At 43.9% G+C, this 23,998-nt stretch overlaps 1 protein-coding gene across 1 annotated transcript; it reads right to left on the bottom strand.

Annotated features, from left to right (window-relative positions):
- Positions 1 to 23,998, bottom strand: REXO2 (RNA exonuclease 2). Its single transcript, XM_082273474.1, has 7 exons — positions 23,751 to 23,998; positions 18,334 to 18,417; positions 10,840 to 10,917; positions 6,862 to 6,973; positions 4,912 to 5,020; positions 2,096 to 2,149; positions 1 to 203 (listed from the first exon to the last, which is right to left on the bottom strand). The coding sequence occupies exons 1-7, from the start codon at positions 23,886 to 23,888 to the stop codon at positions 92 to 94; spliced, it is 687 nt and encodes a 228-aa protein (XP_082129600.1). The 5' UTR covers positions 23,889 to 23,998; the 3' UTR covers positions 1 to 91.

The raw sequence follows: 23,998 nt of genomic DNA, 5'->3' as shown, positions 1-23,998 counted from the left end.
GAATACTTTTTCAAAGCACTGTACAATTGCATTTCTGATGACCAAGCACAGGAACAATATTCACTGCTGAGATATTACTTCAACTACAAAATTAGCTCTGAAGATTTCTTCCATTGTCTATGTGTTTTCTTTCATTCGTCTTGAAAATGTTCTCCCTGTAAAACTGCAGTTCCTTGATGCTCTCTGTGATATCATCCAGAGCTCTGAAAAAGTAAAAAAAAAAGAAATAAAACAAAAATTGTTCAAAGTAGAGCAGGGGTAGGCAACATTTGACAGGTGGAGCCACATAAAACATCAAAGACCACACCACCACCAGGTTGCGTGCCCCCTCCCCCCTTTTTTTTTTTTTAAAGAAATTAGGCAGAAGGAAAGCCTAAACTACATCTAATTTTCAAAATGATTCCCTCCTCCGACCCATCTCTTGCCTAATCCTAAATAAAAAAAAAAAAAAAAAAAACACACTGTATACTTACCCATTTTTTTATCTGCTTCAGTCACCTGTACAGGGCTAGCTAGGTTCACACATATGCAGGATGAGGAACATGTGATAATGCAGGAGTTTCCTGACCGGCAGGCAAAAACACACTACTCTTTTGCAGTCACGTGGGGGTGCCATTAATTGTTAATGCCACTCACAAAATGTTTAAAAAAAAAAATAGATTGTTAGAATTATTTTGCACTTTAACTACCAATGCCCCAATAAAAAGTAAAGATGGCATAAAGAAAATTTTGAAAGATATAACAAAATGTCACTGTAAAAATATAAAAAAAAATAAAAAAACACTTGGCCTGCCTCAAAAGGTTAGTTTCATAATGAAGTTATGTTGAATAATTTTTTTTATTAAAAAGCAGTTGTAAAGGCAGAAAGAATGCACGGAGATAAAAAAAAAACCCTATGCATGGAGATAAAAAGCCTTCTGTGTGCAGCAGCCTCCCCAGCACCTAATACTTACCCAAGCCCCCATCTCTGTCCAGCGATGTCCACAAGTCCCTCGCCTGTCCGGAACTCTCCCTCCTGATAGGCTGAGACTATGACTAAATACATAGCTCTAAAAATGTGCTTAACCACTTTACCACCGGAGGATTTTGCTGTCTTACGTCCAGGCCACTTTTTTGCGATTCGGCGCTGTGCGACTTTAACTGACAATTGCGCGGTCGGGCGACGCTGTACCCAAACGAAATTTACGTCCTTTTTTTCCCACAAACAGAGCTTTCTTTTGGTGGTATTTGATCACCTGTGCGATTTTTACTTTTTGCGCTATAAAAAAAAGAGCGTTTATTTTGAAAAAACAATATTTTTCACATTTATATGAAATTCCCCCCCAAAAAAATGTAAAAATCAAAATTTTTTTAAATTTTTGGCCAATTTGTTTTCTGCTACCTATGTTTGGTAAAAAAAAAAAAAATCACAATAAGCGTATTTTGATTGGTTTGCGCAAAAGTTATTGCGTTTACTAACAAAGGGAAAGATTTGTCATTTTTGGTGTTTTTTTTTTTTTTTTTTAACGCGTAATGGCGGCGATCTGCGATTTATTTTGCGGGACTGCGACATTGCGGCGGACAGATTGGACCCTTGACTGACATTTTTGAGGGTACCAGTGACATTACTGCAGTAATCAGTGCTATATATATGCACTGTTACTGTAAAAATGACACTGGCAGGGAAGGGGTTAATTTTATTGGAGAGGGAGGGGTTAATGTATGCCTGGTGCTTACTGACGTGTGGGGGGGGGAGGTGACTGAGTGACACAAGGACAGATCCAGGGTTCAGCTATGCTGAACCCTGCAATCTGACCCTGCCTGTCACTTCAGAGATCCGCCCGCTGTGTTTACACACAGCGGGCGGATCTCCAGACTAGATCCCCGACGATCGGGTAAGAGCAGCGGCGATCGCCGCCGCTCCTCCCCTGGCCCGACTCCTGCTGTGACTGAAAACAGCGAGAGCGAGCCTCCGGCGGCGCGCGTGCCGCCCACAAGGGGCGGAGTCCAGCGACGTAGGTCTACGTCGCTGGACGGGAACGAGCCACTTTGCAGCAAAGTGAGCGGAGGTAAAGTGGTTAAAATCTGTTTTTTTTTTTTTTTAACCAACACTTACCTATGTGAAGATGCTTTCTTAAATGCATGTTCATACTCCACAGGATACCAGCGCCTAAAAAAGTAAAAATAGGTAAAACAGATTTTGCATGCAACATACAGAACTCCCAATTCCAGATACTTTTTTTTCCCTCTCTTTGAACAGAGAAGAAAGAATTTCATGTTCATTTTGCCATCTTCGATACCATTGCGCGATTTCCCTGTTTTTTTTATTCCCAAGACATCAGGGCAAGAAAAGAGTGATGCTCTCCTTAACAAAAAAACACAAAGTTTCTAAGCTTTTCCATTTTCAGGACCATCATCATTACTTTAAATAGTAAAAATAAAACCGCGCTTGGTCAATATATTATGAACAATGAGCAGCTGCTGTTCACCTAATGGGGAAATTGGATAAAAAAAAAAAAAGATTAATAAAATTGCAGAGCTTGCTTTAAAAATGAGTGAATATAAATGTGAAAACACAAAGTACTAATAGCACTTGTTTAAACCAATGGATATGGGTGTACTAAACACACACATAAAGGGCTAACAGTGCTAAATACAAAGTGCTATAATGCAAAAATTCCAAATTTACATATATGCTACAAGAAATCATACACTATAGAAAAAAAAATGTTAAAAGTACAAAAATACATATATATGCAATATAAAAAAGCACACTAGTGCTCAAAAAAAACAAAAAAAAAAAAAACAAATCAAATTACAATGAAAAAATGTTCTAATAAAGTGTTTCCCAGTCCATAGGAAAATCCAAAACCGTGCCAATGTGCTCAAATAAGGTGCTTATTTTCCTATTGCTGGAAGGTGCTCATCAGTGCAAAGTGCCACACTCCCCTAATGCGCCCCTACTCACCAGAGATAAAGACCCTCTCTGGGTCACATGCAGCCTTTATGGTGAGTATGGACCCAGAGAGGGTCTTTATCTCTGGTGAGTAGAGGCGCATAAGGGGAGTGCGGCACTTTGCACTGATGAGCACCTTCCAGCAATAAGAAAATAAGCACCTTATTTGAGCACATTGGCACGGTTTTGGATTTTCCTATGGACTGGGAAACACTTTATTAGAACATTTTTTCATTGTAATTTGATTTGTTTTTTTTTTTTTGTTTTTTTTGAGCACTAGTGTGCTTTTTTGTTGCATATATATATATATATATATATATATATATATATATATATATATATATGTATTTTTGTACTTTTAACATTTTATTTGTAGTGTATCATTTCTATATCATATATATGTAAATTTGGAATAATTGCATTATAGCACTTTGTTAGTACTTCATATGCGTTTTCACATTTATATTCACACATTTTTAAAGCAAGCGCTTTATTATTATTATTTTTATTTATTTTTTTAGGCATCACCACTACTTGTTACAAGTCGGTGCATTTTAAGTGTCAGGAAACCGGATATACTCAAGCTTCACACTTTTCTTTTTTTTATTAAGGGCCCATTCACACCATATTGTGCTTCAGTAATGCATTTATTTTGAATAGGTCCCAATGCAGGGAAAAAAAAAAAAAAACACTTTTTTTCACTGTAGTACACTATTCTTTGTTCCCCTTTCCCTATGAAATGTATAAATTTTTAAATCCGTTACTTGTCTGGCAACGTATTGGAAGTGAGATCCCCTGGTATAATCCACCCAATAAGAGGTTTACTATTATCATGCATCATAAATAACCTACATTTGCTGCTTGACTAAAAACATTTTAGAAACCTAGTAATAACTATAAACCCATAAAATGCTCATTTCAGTATCATGTAAATTTTTACTGATTTTCAAGAAGGCTAGCCAGCTAAATCAGTAGTTCAAACCACACATGTAATTATAGTGTTAGTTCACTTTTACAGAAAAAAAAAAAAAATGGAAAGGTGAACACATAATGCCTCTCCTCCACCTCCAGCCCCTTCCTGCTTTACTTACCTCCGCGAATGCTGAGCTGTCAGTGCCCACGCAAGCTGGTCGAGGAATTTAAAATTCCCCTGCTGTTCTCCCTCTTCTCCCTGCAGCGCTTCTGGGACATACCAGAGCGATTTTGATTGGTCAGTGCCTGCACAGGGAATCTCTCTGGTTTGTCCTGGAAGCAATGCACATAGAAGAGGGAGAAGAGCAGGGACTTCAAATCCCTGGGCTGCCTGCCTGATCACTGACAACCCCGCATTTCTGGAGGCAAGTACAGTAGGGACCAGGGGGTGGGGAGGTTGTACAGTGTTGGTTCACCCTCATAGAAAAAATAAAGTGAAGAACACTAAAGCTTCTGAGGCTACATCACAAGGAAAAGAGGCAGCGAGAGATTATGGTAGAGAGGGGAGGAAAAAGAAAAATTTATTTAATATATATATATATTATATATATATATATATATATATATATATATATATATATATATACACACACACACACACACACACACACACACACACACACACACACACATATATATATATATATATATATATATATATATATATATATATATATATATATATATATATATATATATATATATATATATATATATATATATATATATATATATATATATATATATATATATATATATACACACACACACACACACACACATCTATCTATCTATCTATCTACACACACATCTATCTATATATATATATATATATATATATATATATATATATATATATATCTATACATACATACATACACATGCACCATCTATTTTTGTGGAAGGGGTTCCCTGTGGTTTTAGAAATGTTGAGATTTCATTAGGATTTTGTTGTGTTGTTAGCCCAGAACCACTATAATAACTAATCAAAGAAGGAATCTTACCTGCATAGTTCCTTTACAGTGCTCACATCGACGATTCTGTAATGCAAATGTCTCATAAACTGAGGCATATATTTGTTCAGAAATACTTTATCCACGTGCACTGAATTCCCTGAAGAGAGTATTAAAAAAAAAAAAACAACAATTGAAAGAACTGGCATGTCAAGACAAGTCTGATCAATGGAGGAGAGTACACTAAATTCCCCAGCATAGCTAGAGAACTGACCACGCTCTGCTCTCCTGCTTAGTGTGGTCAGATTTTATTAGGAAAGCAGAGGGGCTGGCAGAATGCCAGGGACTTCATACAAAAGGAAGCAATACAAAGAGAACAGGATACTCTCTCATACAAGTATATGGTACAGCAGCCACCGATCAGGAATATGAAGTGTTGGGGTAACAAACACTTTAACACAAGGTTAATTATCTTAATTTTAGACACATGATTTTAGACACGTGATTTAGGCTCCATGTACACGAGACGTTGTTAAAAGTCCCTTTGAATGCTGGAATTTTTAGGACGTTTGAAACGTCCGTTCAGTCGCGTTTGTACACGCGTTTAGCGGGCGTTTAGCAGCGTTTGCGTTTAGAAGCGTTCCTAGAGGTCATAAAAATGATTCCCCTTTAAAATGGAAAAACGCGAATGCTAAACGCGGGTCATCGCGTTCAGACGCGTTCGGACGCGTTTGTGCGTTTGAAACGCCGGGAAACACACGTTCGAACGCAAATAATTGCGTTCTTAAAACAGTCCCTGAACGCAACTGCCTGCAAATGACTGTAAACGACCTGGTGTACATGGACAGATAAGATAAAATGTAGATGGGTTCAGGGGCTTCTGAAAAAAACGCCCAACTGCTCCTAAATGGCCATTTCCAGCGTCCCGTGTACATGGAGCCTAATTGTTAAATCCAAATAGACGCAACTGAAAGTAAGGGGTTTATTTACTAAAGCTAGAAAGGGCAAATTTAGTCAAAATTCTGCAGAGAAACCAATCAGCTTCTAACCTCAGCTTGTTTGATTAAGCTTTTGCAATAAAACCTGGAAGCCAATTGGTTTCTCTGCAGAATTGTGACTAATTTTGCCTTCTCTAGCTTTAGTAAATAAACCCCCAACTGTCACTTTTCTGTCCATTTTAATCCCAACCACAGCACTACCTGCCTGGAGATGCACTTACACCAACTGTACTATATATACACACACTATATTAACACACTATCACAGGATACTACACTTGTGTTTCTACTATCCCTGGGAAAATAAATATATGGACAAATTTAAAGTGGTTGCAAACCCTTACATATAGCCAGTGAAGTAAATAGCCTCAGATGATACACAGAGATGAAAAAATCCTCCTGCATCAGTTTTACTTGTTTTTCTGCAGTCTTCTCCTCTCTACATTACTTCAAAAGAGAGAGCTGCAGTTACAGCCCTTATACACTGAAGGGAGAGCTGATTGGAGGAAAGCGACCCCCGCCTTCGCTTCCCACATAAGCAGAGGATCTGAGGAACAAGCAGAGCTTTATTCTAAATATACAAGCTGTGTGCTTATCTCCCTCCCCATCACAAATTTTATCTCATGTGTCGGTAAAATTTCTCAGAAGTGAGACATGCTGATAAAAAAGGAACTAAGCACCAGAGAGAAACTACACTTAGAGCTTTGGAGAGATTAAAGTAAACACTAAATATATACAGTATGTTCTTAGTTCATATATCATGACTGGGGTTTACAACAACTTTGAAAGCTATTGTACTGTATATGACCACAGTCATTCCGGTTTGTATGTAGGCAGTGGCTTTTTGTATCTTCACGCTACCCGTATGCTCTCACAAGGTAATCTTGCATATTAGAACATTTAGTGTCTTCATTTTTATCTTGTTTATTGTACTGCCTCAGTTCAAATGTTTGTCATGTTTACTTTTACATTTCAACAAATGCCCAAAAAACTGAACACCTACCAGCTAGAGGGCAGACACCAGGAGGTGTGTGCTGTCTGATAAATGAGAGAAACTCATACTCGGCTTGTGGTAAGGATATCTTACTGTCCCGTACTGCTTGAGTAAGGCCAGACTGTAATGAAAAGAAATAACATGATCATTGATTTAAAAACTGCAACTCAATCAGGTTAAGCCATTTAAAATACTAGAAATCCGTACAGAGCATTGAAAAAAATGTTAAAAGCTTAATAATTTTAAATTACGTGTGCTCCATATTCATCAAATCACTCAGTATGAAGTGTTTTTTAAATCAGTATGGTCAATCTCACCCCACAAAGTTTATGCTAGAACACAGTTACTTAGATGTTAAATGCTCAAAAAGACAGGATTTCAGTAATCACTGTATAATTTTGTTCAGGTTATATTGCCACCTACAGGGCAGATTGGACACAAAGAGAGCCCAGTGTCCCTCAATGAACTTCAATAAAACACTTTTACAGTGAGTACAAGAGGAATTTTGACTTGCCTTCAACTTTCATATCTTGGGGTACAGTACACAACACGATCTGGATATTCATAGAGTTATTGGCTAGTACATTCAGGGGATTGGACACTGACAAAGCTTTGCTTGGCATACCCACATAACCCTACCCCACTCCATGAAATCTTAGCTTTTTATTAGCAAACAATGTAGACCAACACAGGTACAGAGAGCAAGGGTGGCCTACAAGATATGAAATTTACAGGCTGGAGGTGTCTTATCCTTTACAATGTAAGCTCTTGAGAGGAGCTGTCTTATCCACATGGTAACAGTGGATATTGAAGCAGGAAGTCCTTCTTGAAGCCTTCACAACAGAATAGAATGTCTAAAAAGTTGTGGCTTTTAGATACACTGATCGTTCTGACAACATCCAGACATAAAAAAGCAACCTCTTTGATGTTTAGGAGCAGGGCACAAAGAAGAACAGTCTTCATTATGGTACACATCACATGTACATTGTACATGTATCACATGTATCACATGTCCCAGAAGATTGCGGGACCATTGACAATGTGCAGCGTGGCTCGTGTATGTGCAGCGGGCAGCCAAGCTGCAAGCTGTCACAACCAGGTACCCAGTTAATGGCAGCGCCTGGGACTGAAGGCCTGTGGAAAAAATGACCTAGGGGAGTATATTAAAAGTCAGACGCTACAGTTTTTGTGGCTATGGACTTTGAATTTTTATAAATATGACTGGAGCTCCTCTTTAAGGCCAAATTTGTGGTCAAGTCTCGGTTGTAGGAAGGCCAGAATGCAAGGCACAGAAATCTCTGGGACTGAAGTACCTGTATTCATGCCAGGCAAAGTAGGATTTCCAGTTTCATTAAAACATGTTTCTGGAAGTGGCTTTTCGGTCTTTGAGCAATGTGGATAGGACAGAATCAGATACCGCTCACCCTCAAGACATGGGTTACAACATCAATGCTATTAAGGTTAGTGACTGAGAAGCAAGATGGACAGCCCTGAGATAGACTGTGACTGGTTTCAAAGAAGCCAGGGATTGTCTCTTAGAAGTTTGTATGTCTGGTTTGTCTATGTACCAAGTTCTCCAGTTTGGTGCAATTAAAATTACTGGTTTCTTCTTTTGCTCTATTTTGAGGAGCAGTCTAGGCAGAATTTACATTGAAGAGGAGCAATAATATATGAACTAAAATGGATTCCAGGGAATTATCATTCAATGCCAGTTCTAGAAGGGCCTTAGTCCTGGACACAAAAGGGGGGTAACTTCTTGTTGGACCTGGAGGCCAGAATTTTCACATTTGGTTTTTCCAATTTTTGACACAAGAGATTGAAGATACTTGGCTAAAGGGCCATTCCCCTTGGTCCAGTCGGTGACAGCTAAGGTAATCTGCCTTACCATTTTCCACTCCTTGGATGTGAGCAGCAGAGAAGGCTGGACAGGGTTTCTCTACCCATGAAATGAGCAGACTTCCTTAAATTAAGGCTGCCTGACTCAGGATTCAGAAAGACGCCTCTGCCTTCCACTGCTCTGCCTATTACTGTTCCCTTGATGAAGCTCCAGCTGTTCCAATGTACAGTTTGGTTGGTCGCAGTCTTGTATCTATACAGGGATCAGATGGGTGGAGCTCCAAACTGTACATCAGGATAGTGGGAGATCAAAATACAGCCACTCTCAACTAGGCTTGTGACTGTATCAGATTTTCATGCTGCGATTGATTAAGGTTTTGCCACGGTATACGGTATTATCACGGTATTCTATTATTAAATTTAAATTATTAAATTTCCACCTCACTTCAATTTCATTGCTGAATTTAGGGGCTTTGGTTCACTTATGCACATTATTATATAGTCAGTCAGTACAGACTCTGTGAACCAGGCCTAAAATAGGTCATCAAGCAGTGTCTGGCCTAACTGGTGATAACTGGTCCTGGCGCTCGGCTCCGATCCGATGGCCTGGTCATTAAGAGGGCAAATCCTTGTGGTCAAGAAGTGGTTAAACCTGAAGGAGGTGTTGTTTATAAATGACTTTACTATTGCTTTAGGCCTGGTTCACATTTATGCGGGTTGGTGGTTCACATGTATGCGGGTTGGCGGTTCACATGTATGCGGGTTGGGGGCCCACATTTGCACAGGCATAGCAGCCCATTGATGTGAATGGGCTTGAGCTGCTATGCCTGCGTTTTCAGCTGAAAAAAGGTGCATGCAGAATTTAAAAAAATGCAGTGGCCATGAAATCCATCCTTCTTTTGCACCATGCGACTTACCTGCCGTTGCTGCACACGCAAACTGTTTTTAAATGCCGTGCCCACGTATACAAAAAATGCAGAAAGCTTGCCAGAGCAGGAACTGCAGGTTAGTCGCATTGTGCAAAAGCAGGATGGATTTCAAGGCCACTGAATTTAAAAAAAATGCTGCATGCACCTTTTTTCTGCGGAAAATGAGGGCATAGCAGCCCGTTCAAATCAATGGGCTGCTATGCCTGTGCAAATGTGGGCTGCCAACCCACATACATGTGAACCGCCAACCCGCATACATGTGAACCAGGCCTAAAGCAATAGTAAAGTCATTAATAGATAAAAACACCGGTCCTCCTGCAGGTTTAACCACTTCTGGATCGCAAGGATTTGCCCCTTTAAAGACCAGGCCATCGGATCAGAGCGCCAGGACCAGTCATCACCAGGTAGGCCAGACACTGCTTGATGGCTATATAATAATGTAATGTAGGCTGCTATGCGTGTGTGTGTATATATATATATATATATATATATATATATATATATATATTAGAGCTGCACGATTCTGGCCAAAAGGAGAATCACGATTTTTTAGCTTGGAATAAAGATCACGATTCTCACGATTCTCTGTGTAACAAAAAAAAAAAAATTGGGATAACTTTACTGTTACGTTTTTTTTTTTTATTCATTAAAGTCTATTAATTGCGTTTGAAAGACTGCTGCGCAAATACAGTGACATAAAATATTACAACAATCGCCATTTTTTTCTGTAGGGTCTCTGCTAAAAAAATATATAAAATGTTTGGGGGTTCTAAGTACTTTTCTAGCAAAAAAAAAAACTGATTTTAACTTGCAAGCAACAAGTGTCAGAAAAAGATCCAGTCTTTAAGAGGTTAAACTTCCTTTCTCCCTGGCAGAGGGAAGGAAAAGATACAATGTAAACATTTTTGTTTATAGTTACTGGGAGAGCTGTGTGAGTGAATGAGTCATCCAGCTCACTGAAATGTATCAATTCACAAGTCAGACCCAGGAGCAGAGGAACTCTGTATTTTAAAAATGCCACAATAACAATACCGTGGCTATGCAATACCGCGATATATCGAATTACCGAAAACCGGCATATGTCTACATCTGAATGGTTTTAAGTCTACTAAAATAGTGTCAATTTCGTCAAACATTTTAACATTGCCATGGCACTCCCCCATAATTGCAAATGGAATGCTTTCTATATTTATCATGTGTCCTAAACACATATGATTCTTACCTTTCCATGATGTTCTTTGCACCATTCTGACATGCCATCCAGTAACTCATCGGGTTGCTTTATTATCAAGTTAGGACCCTATTAACACAAGGGTAACACAAGGGTAATATACATTTAGAGTACTATGTAAAATGCAAAGTCTAACGAATGATATATAGTTTACTAAAGCAATGTAGATCATAAATGATTGCCTTTTTAAAGAAATAATAGTTTATATCTTTTTTTCATTCTTTATTACATTTAAGTGCTTAAGACTCTCCTGTAGCCTCTCTATGCAGCCACCTTGTCATGAATGCAAGCCAGAGAGGACTGCATGGTGGCAACTGCAGGGATCCTCAAACTACGGCCCTACAGCTGTTGTGGAACTACATATCCCATGAGGCATTGTAAAACTCTCACATTCTGGAAGAAAATGTGACAGAACAAAGTGAGAAGTACTTGAATAAGAACCTCCATTGCAAAATCACCAGGTATTAAATTTTGCATTATATGCTGCAGAACTAAAAATTAGATTTTTTGATTTAGAGGAGGTAAGTGTAAGTTGTAAATTTGTGAGCTCAAAATGACACATCAATCGTGAACAAAAGCCATTTTTGAGGTCACTAGCAATAATAGGAATTCACTATTTACTAAAATTTAGACATTTTCATTATTACACTTTGTTTAGAAATTTTTTTTATGAAATGTTAGATGTAGTGTATGCAAAACTGATTGCATGCATTGATCCCAATGCTATGTCCTGCCCAGAAAGAATTCAGTTTAACATGGATTAATTGAAGCCAAATTTGCATCTATTTTTTACACTTAAAACACATGCAAACTAAAACGTTTTTTTTTTTTGGGGGGGGGGGGGCAGCATTTACTCTGGCCTGCGAGGTAAAACACAAGGTTTTACTGTAAAGACACTTGTCAGTTGGAAGTCTAGAAAGGGGTGGCATGATAGGTGTTTAAAGTGGTTCTAAAGGCTAGGGCTCCGTTCACATGTCAGCGTATGGATCGCGGGCAGAACCGCCGCGGTTCTGCCCGCGATCCGGAGATTATTGCAAATCGCGGGACGCCTGTGCGTTGCCCGTGATTTGCAATAGCCCCCCAAACGCTGAGCGATGTTGCCGCGATTTCCGCCTGCCGAATTGCGGTAACATCGCGCAAAAAAAAAATCGCGGGGCGCAATACGCTCCAAAGAAGCTCTTGTACTTTTTTGGGCGTGATGTTACCGCGATTCGGCAGGCGGAAAACATCGCTCAGCGTTTGGAGGGCTATTGCAAATCAACGGGCAACGCACAGGCGTCCCGCGATTTGCAATAATCTCCGGATCGCGGGCGGAACCGTGGCGGTTCTGCCCGCGATCCATACGCTGACATGTGAACGGAGCCTCAAGGTTTTTAACCTTCATGCATATAAAATATGCCTACTCTGTGCAGCAGCCCCCCCTCCCCCAATACATACCTCAGCCTGATCTCTCTCCAGCGCTGTGCACGGTAGCCTCGGCTCTGCTGAATTTCTCCTTACTCGTAGGCTGAGACAGCAGCGGGAGCCATTGGCTTCTGTCAATCACAGCCAGTAAGCCAATGGGGAGAGGGGGGAGACTGTGAGTGAATTGAAAAATGCTTGCTGTGGGAGCACTTGGCAGGAGGGAGATGCCAAAAGTGTCGGTGTGGGACCAGAGAAAAGAAGGGTCGGGCAGCTCTGTGCAAAGAAGAGAGAACACCGCTCAGGCTGGTCAAAGTCCACGATTCAAGGTGGGTGTTGAACCTCGGCTCGCCACCAGGAGAAGCATGAAAAAAGAAAATGGTCGCACACCACCATAAAATCCAAGAAAAGTTCTTTATTCACATAAGTGGTACAGGTACAGCAGAGAGGGCAGTAGACACGTTTCACTCGACTGCTACGTGCTTGTTAACTACAGTGAATACAGTGATCAAGCACGTAGCAGTCATGTGAAACAGGTCTACTGTCCTAACCTGCCGTACCTTGTACCACTTATGTGAATAAAGGAACTTTTCTTCATTGGAATCCGTTGTGGTGTGTGACCATTTTCTTTTTTTACAGCTCTGTGCAAAACCACTGCACAGAGCGGGTAAGTTTAACATGTTATTTAACCACTTATTGCCCAACTACATCATATGTCACAGACTGAGTGGGAATATCTGAATGATGCCTGCAGTTACAGGCATCATTCAGATATTTGCTTTTTCAGCAGGCAATTCCCTGTACAGTGCTGCCCGTTTTTACAGAAAGTGGGAGGGGGGACAACCCCCCCCCCTTCTGCCGCGTCTACCGGCTCGTCCGAAAAGGAATCCACCGGCAGTGGAAGTTCACCCTAGAGAATACCATGGAACAGATGGGCCCCGGTCATCTCTATGACCTTATGAGGCTGGCGCGCCGTTATGACATCACGTCCAGCCTCGGCAGTTGTAAACACTGCCGTTGCCTCAGCTAGAAAGCCGAGACTGTTTTTTTTTATTTTAGACTTTCCAGCCTAGAGGCAAGATCTGGGGACTTCTAGAAAAATCTCAATCTCACTGTAAAAGGAGGACTTGTCATGCCCTATTTCTATTACAAGGGATGGTTACATTCCTTGTAATAGGAATAAAAGTGGTAAAAAAAAAAAAAAAAAAATGTAAAAAAGGAGTGTCAAGATTTAAACCAAAAAAAAAAAAAAAATTCAAGCTCCCGTCCCTGGTTGCAGAAGTGAATGCATATGTAAACGGCGTTCAAACCACATATGTGAGGTATCGCCCCAAACATCAGAGCGAGAGCAATATTTCTAGTCCCAAGACCTCCTCTGTAACTCTAATCAGGTAACCTGTACATTTTTTTTAAAGCGTTGCCTATGGAGATTTTTTGAGCACCGAACTTTGGCACCTTTCCACCAATGTGCGCAATTTTAAAATGTGAAATGTTAGGTGTCTATTTACTCAACGTAACATCTTTCATAATATGTTAAAAAAAAGAAAAAAAAAAAAAAAAAAAAAAAAAACAGGCTAACTTTAGTGTTTTTTTTTTTTTTAATTAAAAAAAACGCATTTGAAAAAGTGCTGCGCAAATACCGTGCGACATAAAAAAGTTGCAGTGATGGCCATTTTATTCCCTACGGTCTCTGTTAAAAAAAATAAAAACATATCTTTGGGGGCTCTGAGTAATTTTCTAGCAAAAAAAAAAAAAAAAAAAAAAAAAAAAAAGATGATTTTTACATGTTAGGCTCCATGTACACGGGACGTTCGAAAAAAACGTGCTGCAAAGCTAGTTCTGACGTTGGGAAAAAGCAGCTGTTAAACGTGCTTTCAGTAGCTTTTTCCATTGGCGTTATTGCACGTTTGGCCACGTTGCTTTAAGCAGCGGTTTTCTGCCTCCATTTAAAATCAATGGTTCCCTATGGGAGCCTATTGATTTGAATGGAAGTCGAACCGCAAGTCGGATCAAGATGATCCGACTTGCGCTGTGAGAATCTTGAGGGGGAACTCCAGGCCAAAAATGGGAAAAAACCTTCGGGTCTGGTATGGAATTTGAGGATAGCCCCACGCCGAAAAAACGGCGTGGGGTCCCCCCCAAAATCCATACCAGACCCTTATACCGAGCACGCAGCCCGGTAGGGCAGGAAGGGGGAAGGGGATGAGCGAGCCCCCCCCCGGACCATACCAGGCCACATGCCCTCAACATGGGGGGGGGGGGGGTGTTGGTGCTTTGGGGCAGGGGGAGCTCTGCACCCCCCACCTCAAAGCACCTTGCCCCCATGTTGATGGGGACAAGGGCCTCATCCCCACAACCCTGGCCGGTGGTTTTGGGGGTCTGCGGGCAGGGGGCTCATCGGAATCTGGAAGCCCCCTTTAACAAGGGGTCCCCCCAGATCCCGGACCCCCTCCCTATGTGAATGGGGTACATTGTACCCCTACCCATTCACCCCATAAAAGGCAGTGTATGTAAATAATGGCAGGAGACGTTTTGGAAAGTTTATTAAAAATCTTCATTGGGACTTCTCCGCTCTGGTCTTCTCCCTCTCCGCTCTTCTTGTCTTCTGCTCTTTTGCTGTTCAAACTTCTGCTCTTTTGCCCTCGGCTCTTCTTCCTCCGGTCCTCCTCCGACGCTGTCCCCGGTGATTATGCCGGTCTCTGCAGCTTGTTATATAGCCATCTGTGACATGAGGGGGCAAGGCCTACCGATTACGTCATCGGGAGGCCACGCCCCTAATGGCTATATTTTATATTTTTCACTGTAAATGACTGTAAACGACCCTGTGTACATGGACAGATAAGATAACATGCAGGTGGGTTCAGGGGCTTCTGAAAAAAAAAACGCCCAACTGCTCCTAAACGGCCATTTACAACGTCCCGTGTACATGGAGCCTTAGAGAGAAGTGTCAGAATTTGCCTGGGTGGGAAGTAGTTAAAAAAAAGTATGGGGTTTGGTTTTTTCCATTATTTATACTTACCCCAGTGCCTCTGCACTGAGAGCTGAGTGATCAAACCCCGCCGACCGCTCGGTTCGGACAGCTCTCCAAGCAGAGAGCTGCTGACTGTCAGTCACAGCTCTCCGCTCTGCCCCCTCCTCACTCACTAGAGCGCTGAGCTGTGGAGGGGCGGAGAATGGTTGGCTCAGGCTCTCAGTGGCTCACTGAGAGGCTCAGCCAGGTGTTGGTCCAGGCACCTGGCAGATTCCAACTCCGTGGGCATGATGAAGCGGAGCCTGGACCGACATCTGTGACGTCAGCAGAGAGAGGACTTCAGTCTGCTCTCTGCTGAAAACGGGTCACAGGAGGGCAAAACAAACTGCACTCCTGTGATCCATAGAAGTACAGCCAAATGAGCTTTGGGTGTACATTTCCATTAAAGAAAAATAAAACAAAAAAGGATTTCCTTTATTATCAATTTAAGTGCATTGCACCGTTCACTTTTTTCCCCTTCTTCTAAATTGAATAAAATATTTTATTCATTTCTACGCAGTGCAGCTCAGCTCCAGTGAGTAGAAACAAACAGCACACTAGGCATTCAGGTGAGCTCTGGTCCATTGCTGACAGAATGCACTTTTCCACACTGCACAGCAGCCAGGTGCTCCACTACAGTGTGAACTGGACACAATAATAGCAATTGTGTTCTGTCTTCTCTTGCTAAAACCTGACTTTTTCTAATGCAAAAAAAAAAAAAAAAAAACAGTTCTCTGCACAAGTGTGAACAAGCCCTTATGCTAGGGCTGGGCGATTTTGCCTAAAAAAAAAAAAATCTTCGATTTTTAAAGAAAAATTCGAGTTTCGATGCGATTTTCGATTTTTTTTCCAATGCACTTAAAAAATGACTGCAGACATCAGATATAGTGTCAAAAGTGCAACTTTATTGCTATTTTAACTCCTCAAGAGTTAAAATGCATAGAATCCCAAAACAAAAAGTACACGCTGCCATGTTGTTAATTTTTTGACTGTGTTGTTCTTTTAGGCCCCGTTCACATACAAGCGACGCTACTTTGCACCGCGACCTCCGAGGTCGCGGTGCGAGCAGCGCGCCGTGACCTCGGAGCGGCCGCCACGGACTTCATAACATTGAAGTCTATGGCGGTCGCCTCCAGGTCGCCCCAAAGAAGCTCCGGACCCTTTTTCTAAGTTGGAGCGACTTGTGTCGCTCCTATTAGACCTGTGAGGTGACCAGGTCGCCTTAGTGTGAACGGGGACTTAATAGACTAGACATTAGACAGTAAAAGAAGACGCGGGGGCTGGCTCATAACGCGCTGAGCGGGGAGGGAGGAGAGCTCACTGTGTGGAGGGAGGACTGAGGAGAAGGAGAAGCGCTACAGCTGTATATGTGTCTGACGGACCACCGCCGCGCCTGGATGTGACGTCAGCTGCGGGCGGTGCGTCTGTACAGGGGCTGCGCTGTGATAGGTACAGTCAGAGATCTCCCCAGTAACCGGCCACCTTTTTTAGTTTGAAACGATTTTTTTTTTTTCAAACGAGTTTTTTCTACAATTTTTTTTTTTTTCTGCTTTTTTCCGCCTTTTTACGCCTGCCCCCGCGTAACTACACACACCTGGGCTCAGCCAGCTACTAGTCCGCCGCACAGGAACCGAACTCTCCCCAGTAACGGACCGCCGCCGCCACGCCTGGATGTGACGTCAGCTGCGGGCGGCGCGCTGTGATAGGTCCTGACAGATGCTCCATGGGCTTTTCCAGATTGTTGGTAACCTTGTCTCAAGGACCAATTTACCATCTTGCTTCACAGTATCTGGCTTTAATGGTCATTGCTGTTTGAAGTCCTGGTTTTTAGACAGGGGCATCTCTAAATTTGTGGGTTTCCTACAATGCTAAAATCTAGAGTGGCTACTTCCCGAAAAATCAGTGAACGTATGGGCTTTGGGGCTTTCTTCCTAGCATTTTCTCCATTTGCTAAATCTTTTCGCCTTCCTGCAGTTGGGCCTGCACAAGTGGCACTTGGCATTATGAAGAGACAGGTTTCTGCCCTTTCTTCTGTTTGAGACCAGAGAACTCCCGGCCTGGATGTGACGTCAGCTGCCGGGAGAGGAAGGGGGCGGTGCGTCTGTACAGGCCAGGGGCTGTGATAGGATAGGTACCTATCCTATTACAGCCCCTGGCCTGTACAGACGCACCGCCCCATTCCTCTCCCGGCAGCTGATGTCACATCCAGGCCGGGGAGTTCTCTGTGTACCTATCACAGCGCGCCGCAGCCCCTGTACGGACGCACCGCCCGCAGCTGACGTCACATCCAGGTGCGGCGGCGGTCCGATACTGGGGAGAGTTTGGTTCCTGTGCGGCGGACTAGTAGCTGGCTGAGCCCAGGTGGAGGAAAAAAACAATTGTATAAAAAAAACTAGAGTTTTAAAAAAAAAAAATCGTTTCAAACTAAAAAAAATCGATAAATCGATTAAATCGATTTATCGCCCAGCCCTACCTTATGCCTCCTCTTCTTTTTCCCTAGGCAATGGTGACAAAGGTAGTGCCTTCCAGCTGCCTCCTGGGAAGGCTACCACACCAATGCCTTCCAGGTACTTGGAGCTGAAGAGCAAGATCTCACAGTGAACCTGGAAAAATTGTTAATTTCAGTTATTGCCTGCACAGCCAACATTGCAACAACTAAATCACAAGCTGTTCCGGATCCTAACGGAGTGTGCAAGATCTAATGCAGAGGACAATGATGGGCTGGCCTGATGATGAAGATGTAGAAGAGAACCAAACTATGAGACCTTGACAATCATTAAAGAATAAGGCAAGTTGCTGTGACTAGGTTTCTATATTTATAGCAGAAAATGTAACAAGTGCGGGTGGGCACTTTAATGTCATCCTCATTCAGACAGTACAGCACATACAAGTCTATGAATTTATGGAGCTATAAGAAAACTTTTTCATGGGTCCGATCATTAATTGCAAAAACTATCACCAATGTTATATAGCAAGCAACTGTAAATAAGAAAATGAACCACAATATAAAGTCAGGGTTACACACTGCTTCATAATCCAGGTCAACCATGGGGGTCACCAACACCAATACTTACTTCAGCAAGAATATTGAGCTCAGAATCCGTTATTATACAAGCCATCTCAATTATGTGGTCCTTTTTAATATCCAATCCAGTCATCTATAATACAAATAAAATATGAAGTGTGTTAGAAAATTATTGGAGGAGATCACTATATATTATACACATATAGCAGGGCTCAAAATTTAAAGTTCTGAGCTACTAACCAGGCCTTAAGGCCTCATATACACTGGAAAACCTCTTCTCAATGCTGGAACTTGACAGCTAGTAAACGACATTAAAAAACGTCGGTTTTATCACTTTTACATGCCGTGTTTACGAGCGTTTTAGTTTGGAAGTGTTTTTTGCACATAACAGGTTGTAGTTCTCTCTCTCAAATGGATAGAAAGGTTTCCCTATTAGAAATGTGTATAAATGTTTTTACCCCGTTTGCACGCCCTTACAAGCATTTGGCGCTTCAAATGCCAATAAATTTCCGTCCTGTACGCATTTTTTTGCTTTCATGAAATGCAAATCCCTTTAAACGACTATAAAAAAGAAAAAAAAAAGTGTAAATGTACAAATAAGATAATGGGAGAGTTCAGGGGTTGCTGGAAAACAAAAAAAAAAAAAAAAAAAGCCCAACTGCTCCTAAACATCTGTTCATCAACAGCAGTGTACACAAGGCCTAAGACTTACTCGCCACCAGCTGCCCCACCCAACCCCTACCCTGTCCCGCCCCTAAACACGCCCTCGTAAATTATCTCATGAAATTACATTGATAACCACTTGCCGACCGCCCGCTGCATATATACTGCGGCAGGCTGGCTCGGCCACACACTAATCTGTGTATCCCTATTGCCTTGTTTTACCAATGATTTCTAGTAGTCTCATGTAATATGTCCTCAGTCTATGACTGTCTCCTAATGCATGTCCCCGGTCTCCAAGCACATCTGCAGTCTCTGACCATCTCTTACGTTATGTTTACAGTTTGACAATCTCCCATTCTATGTCTATGGTCTCTGACCATTGCTCATATTTCACCCAGTTTCAGACCATCTCTTGTATCATGCCCATAGTCTGACTATATGCAGTTAAGTGTCTGCTTTGTGAATCTTATGTGCAGCCCTTTGGTGATGTTGGGGGCCACACGTGAAGCCCAGCCCTCCATAGGAAGAAAATTGAACACCACTGCTCTAGAGCTTCCAGCACACTGACTGAGCTGTCGCCAACAGCTCCTGGTCACTGCTTGCATCCTGTGGGCTTCCGATCATGTGACTGCCTTAACAGCCAATCACATGATCAGGGAGCAACCTTCTCCTGCTGGAGATCACACCCACCTAACCACCGGAAGATTTTACACCCTTCCTGACCAGGGCCTATTTTGCGATTCAGCACTGCGTGACTTTAACGGACGATTGCGCGGTCGTGCGACGCTGTACCTAAACGTATTTGACATTCTTTTTTTCCCACAAACAGAGCTTTCTTTTGGTGGTATTTGATCACCTGTGCGATTTTTTGATCATGCGCTATAAACAAAAAAGAGCGTCAATTTTGCAAAAATAACAATATTTTTCACATTTTTTATATGAAATTCCCCCCCCAAAAAAAATGTAAAAATCAAAATTTAACATTTTAGGCCAATTTGTTTTCTGCTACATATGTTTGGTAAAAATCGCAAAAAGCGTATTTTGATTGGTTTGAGCAAAAGTTATTGCGTTTACTAACTAAGGGAAAGATTTTTGTCATTTTTATTGTTTTTTTTTTAAAGAGTAATGGCGGCGATCTGTGATTTTTTTTTTGCGGGACTGCGACATTGCGGCGGACAGATCGGACCCTTGACTGACATTTTTGACACTTTTGGGGCTACCAGTGACATTACTGCAGTAATCAGTGCTATACATATGCACTGTTACTGTAAAAATGACACTGGGAGGGAAGGGGTTAACTTTATTGGAGAGGGAGGGGTTAAGTGTGTCCCTAGGGGCGTTATTCTAACTGTGATTGGATGTGGCTGTGTGTAACAGCACAGATCAACGGTCCTACACAGCAGGACCGTATGATCTGTGCTGTTACACAGGGAAGAAAGGCAGGCGGCTAATGTAAACAAAGTCGCCTGCCTTTCTCCCGCTGTATCCAAGGATCGCGAGTGACCAGCGGACATCGGGTCCGCCGGTCACACGAGCAGGGGCGAGAGTGCGCCCCCGGCCCCTATTGGCTCACAGGCTAGTGACGTACCGGTACATCACTTTGCCTGGGAGGGGCTGACCGCCGCCGTATATAGTTGGGTGGCGGTCGGCAAGTGGTTAAAGAGGAGCTCCAGTTTGGAAAAAAAATAAAGTCAGCAGCTACAAATAATGTAGCTGCTGCCTTTTTATATAAGGACACTTACCTGTCCAGGGATTCTGCGATGTCGCCAGCCTGAGTCGATTCATCAATCGGGTTTTGAAGCAAGAGTCAGAATTGTAAGGGAAACCGGCAGTGAAGCCTTCAGGCTTCACAACTGGTTTCCTACTGCGCATGCGCTACGCTTTCCAAACAGCATCGCTGTCTCCTGGGACCTGTGTGTGGAATACAGAAATACTCGTAGATCACAATCTTACCCAGAAGTGGGAACAGGTACCTGTCAAGACCAGGTACCCGCTCCCCCCTCAAAAAGTGATAAATGTGCAAGTGGAGGGGGGGAATCAGTGTAGTATTGGGGGGTGGTGGTGATCAGTAGTAGTAGTGGTAGTAAGTTGGGGGGTGGTGGTGATCAGTAGTAGTAGTGGTAGTAAGTTAGGGGGGGGGATCAGTGTAGTATTGGGGGGTGGTGCGGTGGTGATCAGTAGTAGTAGTGGTAGTAAGTTGGGGGGGGGGGATCAGTGTAGTATTGGGGGGTGGTGGTGATCAGTAGTAGTAGTGGTAGTAAGTTGGGGGGGGGATCAGTGTAGTATTGGGGGGTGGTGGTGATCAGTAGTAGTAGTGGTAGTAAGTTGGGGGGGGGGGGATCAGTGTAGTATTGGGGGGTGGTGGTGATCAGTAGTGGTAGTAAGTTGGGGGGGGGGGGGGATCAGTGTAGTATTGGGGGGTGGTGGTGATCAGTAGTAGTAGTGGTAGTAAGTTAGGGGGGGGATCAGTGTAGTATTGGGGGGTGGTGCGGTGGTGATCAGTAGTAGTAGTGGTAGTAAGTTGGGGGGGGGGAATCAGTGTAGTATTGGGGGGTGGTGGTGATCAGTAGTAGTAGTGGTAGTAAGTTGGGGGGGGGGGGGATCAGTGTAGTATTGGGGGGTGGTGCGGTGGTGATCAATAGTAGTAGTGGTAGTAAGTTGGGGGGGGGGGATCAGTGTAGTATTGGGGGGTGGTGGTGATCAGTAGTGGTAGTAAGTTGGGGGGGGGGGGGGGGATCAGTGTAGTATTGGGGGGTGGTGGTGATCAGTAGTAGTAGTGGTAGTAAGTTAGGGGGGGGGATCAGTGTAGTATTGGGGGGTGGTGCGGTGGTGATCAGTAGTAGTAGTGGTAGTAAGTTGGGGGGGGGGGATCAGTGTAGTATTGGGGGGTGGTGGTGATCAGTAGTAGTAGTGGTAGTAAGTTGGGGGGGGGATCAGTGTAGTATTGGGGGGTGGTGGTGATCAGTAGTAGTAGTGGTAGTAAGTTGGGGGGGGGGATCAGTGTAGTATTGGGGGGTGGTGGTGATCAGTAGTGGTAGTAAGTTGGGGGGGGGGAATCAGTGTAGTATTGGGGGGTGGTGGTGATCAGTAGTAGTAGTGGTAGTAAGTTGGGGGGGGGATCAGTGTAGTATTGGGGGGTGGTGGTGATCAGTAGTAGTAGTGGTAGTAAGTTAGGGGGGGGGGGGATCAGTGTAGTATTGGGGGGTGGTGGTGATCAGAAGTAGTAGTGGTAGTAAGTTGGGGGGGGGGATCAGTGTAGGAATGGGGGGTGGTGGTGATCAGTAGTAGTAGTGGTAGTAAGTTGGGGGGGGGGGATCAGTGTAGTATTGGGGGGTGGTGGTGATCAGTAGTAGTAGTAAGTTAGGGGGGGGGGATCAGTGTAGTATTGGGGGGTGGTGGTGATCAGTAGTAGTAGTGGTAGTAAGTTAGGGGGGGGGAGATCAGTGTAGTATTGGGGGGTGGTGGTGATCAGTAGTAGTAGTGGTAGTAAGTTAGGGGGGGGGGGAGATCAGTGTAGTATTGGGGGGTGGTGGTGATCAGTAGTAGTAGTAAGTTAGGGGGGGATCAGTGTAGTATTGGGGGGTGGTGGTGATCAGTAGTAGTAGTAAGTTAGGGGGGGGATCAGTGTAGTATTGGGGGGTGGTGGTGATCAGTAGTAGTAAGTTAGGGGGGGGAGCAATGTAGCAGTTGGGTAGTGATCAGTGTAGTTTGAGGTCTTCTTCCACAGGCACAGCTCACACATATCTCCCCCACCGATCCATAGGACGGGCTGGACCCACCGATCCATAAGACGGGCTGGACCCACCGATCCATAAGACGGGCTGGACCCACCGATCCATAAGACGGGCTGGACCCACCGATCCATAAGACGGGCTGGACCCACCGATCCATAAGACGGGCTGGACCCACCGATCCATAAGACGGGCTGGACCCACCGATCCATAAGACGGGCTGGACCCACCGATCCATAAGACGGGCTGGACCCACCGATCCATAAGACGGGCTGGACCCACCGATCCATAAGACGGGCTGGACCCACCGATCCATAAGACGGGCTGGACCCACCGATCCATAAGACGGGCTGGACCCACCGATCCATAAGACGGGCTGGACCCACCGATCCATAAGACGGGCTGGACCCACCGATCCATAAGACGGGCTGGACCCACCGATCCATAAGACGGGCTGGACCCACCGATCCATAAGACGGGCTGGACCCACCGATCCATAAGACGGGCTGGACCCACCGATCCATAAGACGGGCTGGACCCACCGATCCATAAGACGGGCTGGACCCACCGATCCATAAGACGGGCTGGACCCACCGATCCATAAGACGGGCTGGACCCACCGATCCATAAGACGGGCTGGACCCACCGATCCATAAGACGGGCTGGACCCACCGATCCATAAGACGGGCTGGACCCACCGATCCATAAGACGGGCTGGACCCACGCATATATAGAACGGGCTGGACCCACGGATCCATAGAACGGGCTGGACCCACCGATCCACAGAACGGGCTGGACCCACCGATCCATAGAACGGGCTGGACCCACCGATCCATAGAACGGACTGGACCCACCGATCCATAGAACGGGCTGGACCCACCGATCCATAGAACGGGCTGGACCCACCGATCCATAGAACGGGCTGGACCCATGGATCCATAGAAGGGACTGGACCCACCGATCCATAGAACGGGCTGGACCCATGGATATCTATCACACCACTCAGACCTGGAGCTCAGCTTTACTCCTCACCATAGAGATGAGAATCCCCAGTGACCGTCTCCCCGCTCACCTCCAGGTCCACCCAGACCAGGCGCTGCTCCATGCTGTGTGACATCGTGCTCTGTGACACTCTCACACTCTGGTAAGCCGCGCTCATCCAGCCGTGAACTCTCCCCAGCGTCCTCCGACCGCAGAGCGCCACAAGCATCACCAGAGCAGCCCGGGAATCCCGCTCTCCGCCTCACACCTCCTCCTCCATCCTATCAGAACACCGGTAATGCGCACGCTTCCGTAGACTGAAGATGTCTCCTCCGGGCC

The sequence above is a fragment of the Pelophylax lessonae genome (genome assembly GCF_965119305.1).
Source record: "Pelophylax lessonae genome assembly, chromosome: 12".
NCBI lineage: Eukaryota > Metazoa > Chordata > Amphibia > Anura > Ranidae > Pelophylax > Pelophylax lessonae.
Note: the sequence above shows the minus strand (reverse complement) of the source record. Positions and strands in the feature narration are given on the sequence as shown.

Coding starts and splice junctions, on each gene's coding strand:
- REXO2 (XM_082273474.1), bottom strand. CDS start 23,888: ATGCTTGTGGCGCTCTGCGGTCGGAGGACGCTGGGGAGAGTTCACGGC. Junction 18,418..23,750: donor TGGTCTGGGTGGACCTGGAG/GTGAGCGGGGAG, acceptor TTTGTATTATAG/ATGACTGGATTGGATATTAA. Junction 6,974..10,839: donor GCAAAGAACATCATGGAAAG/GTAAGAATCATA, acceptor TTTTCATTACAG/TCTGGCCTTACTCAAGCAGT.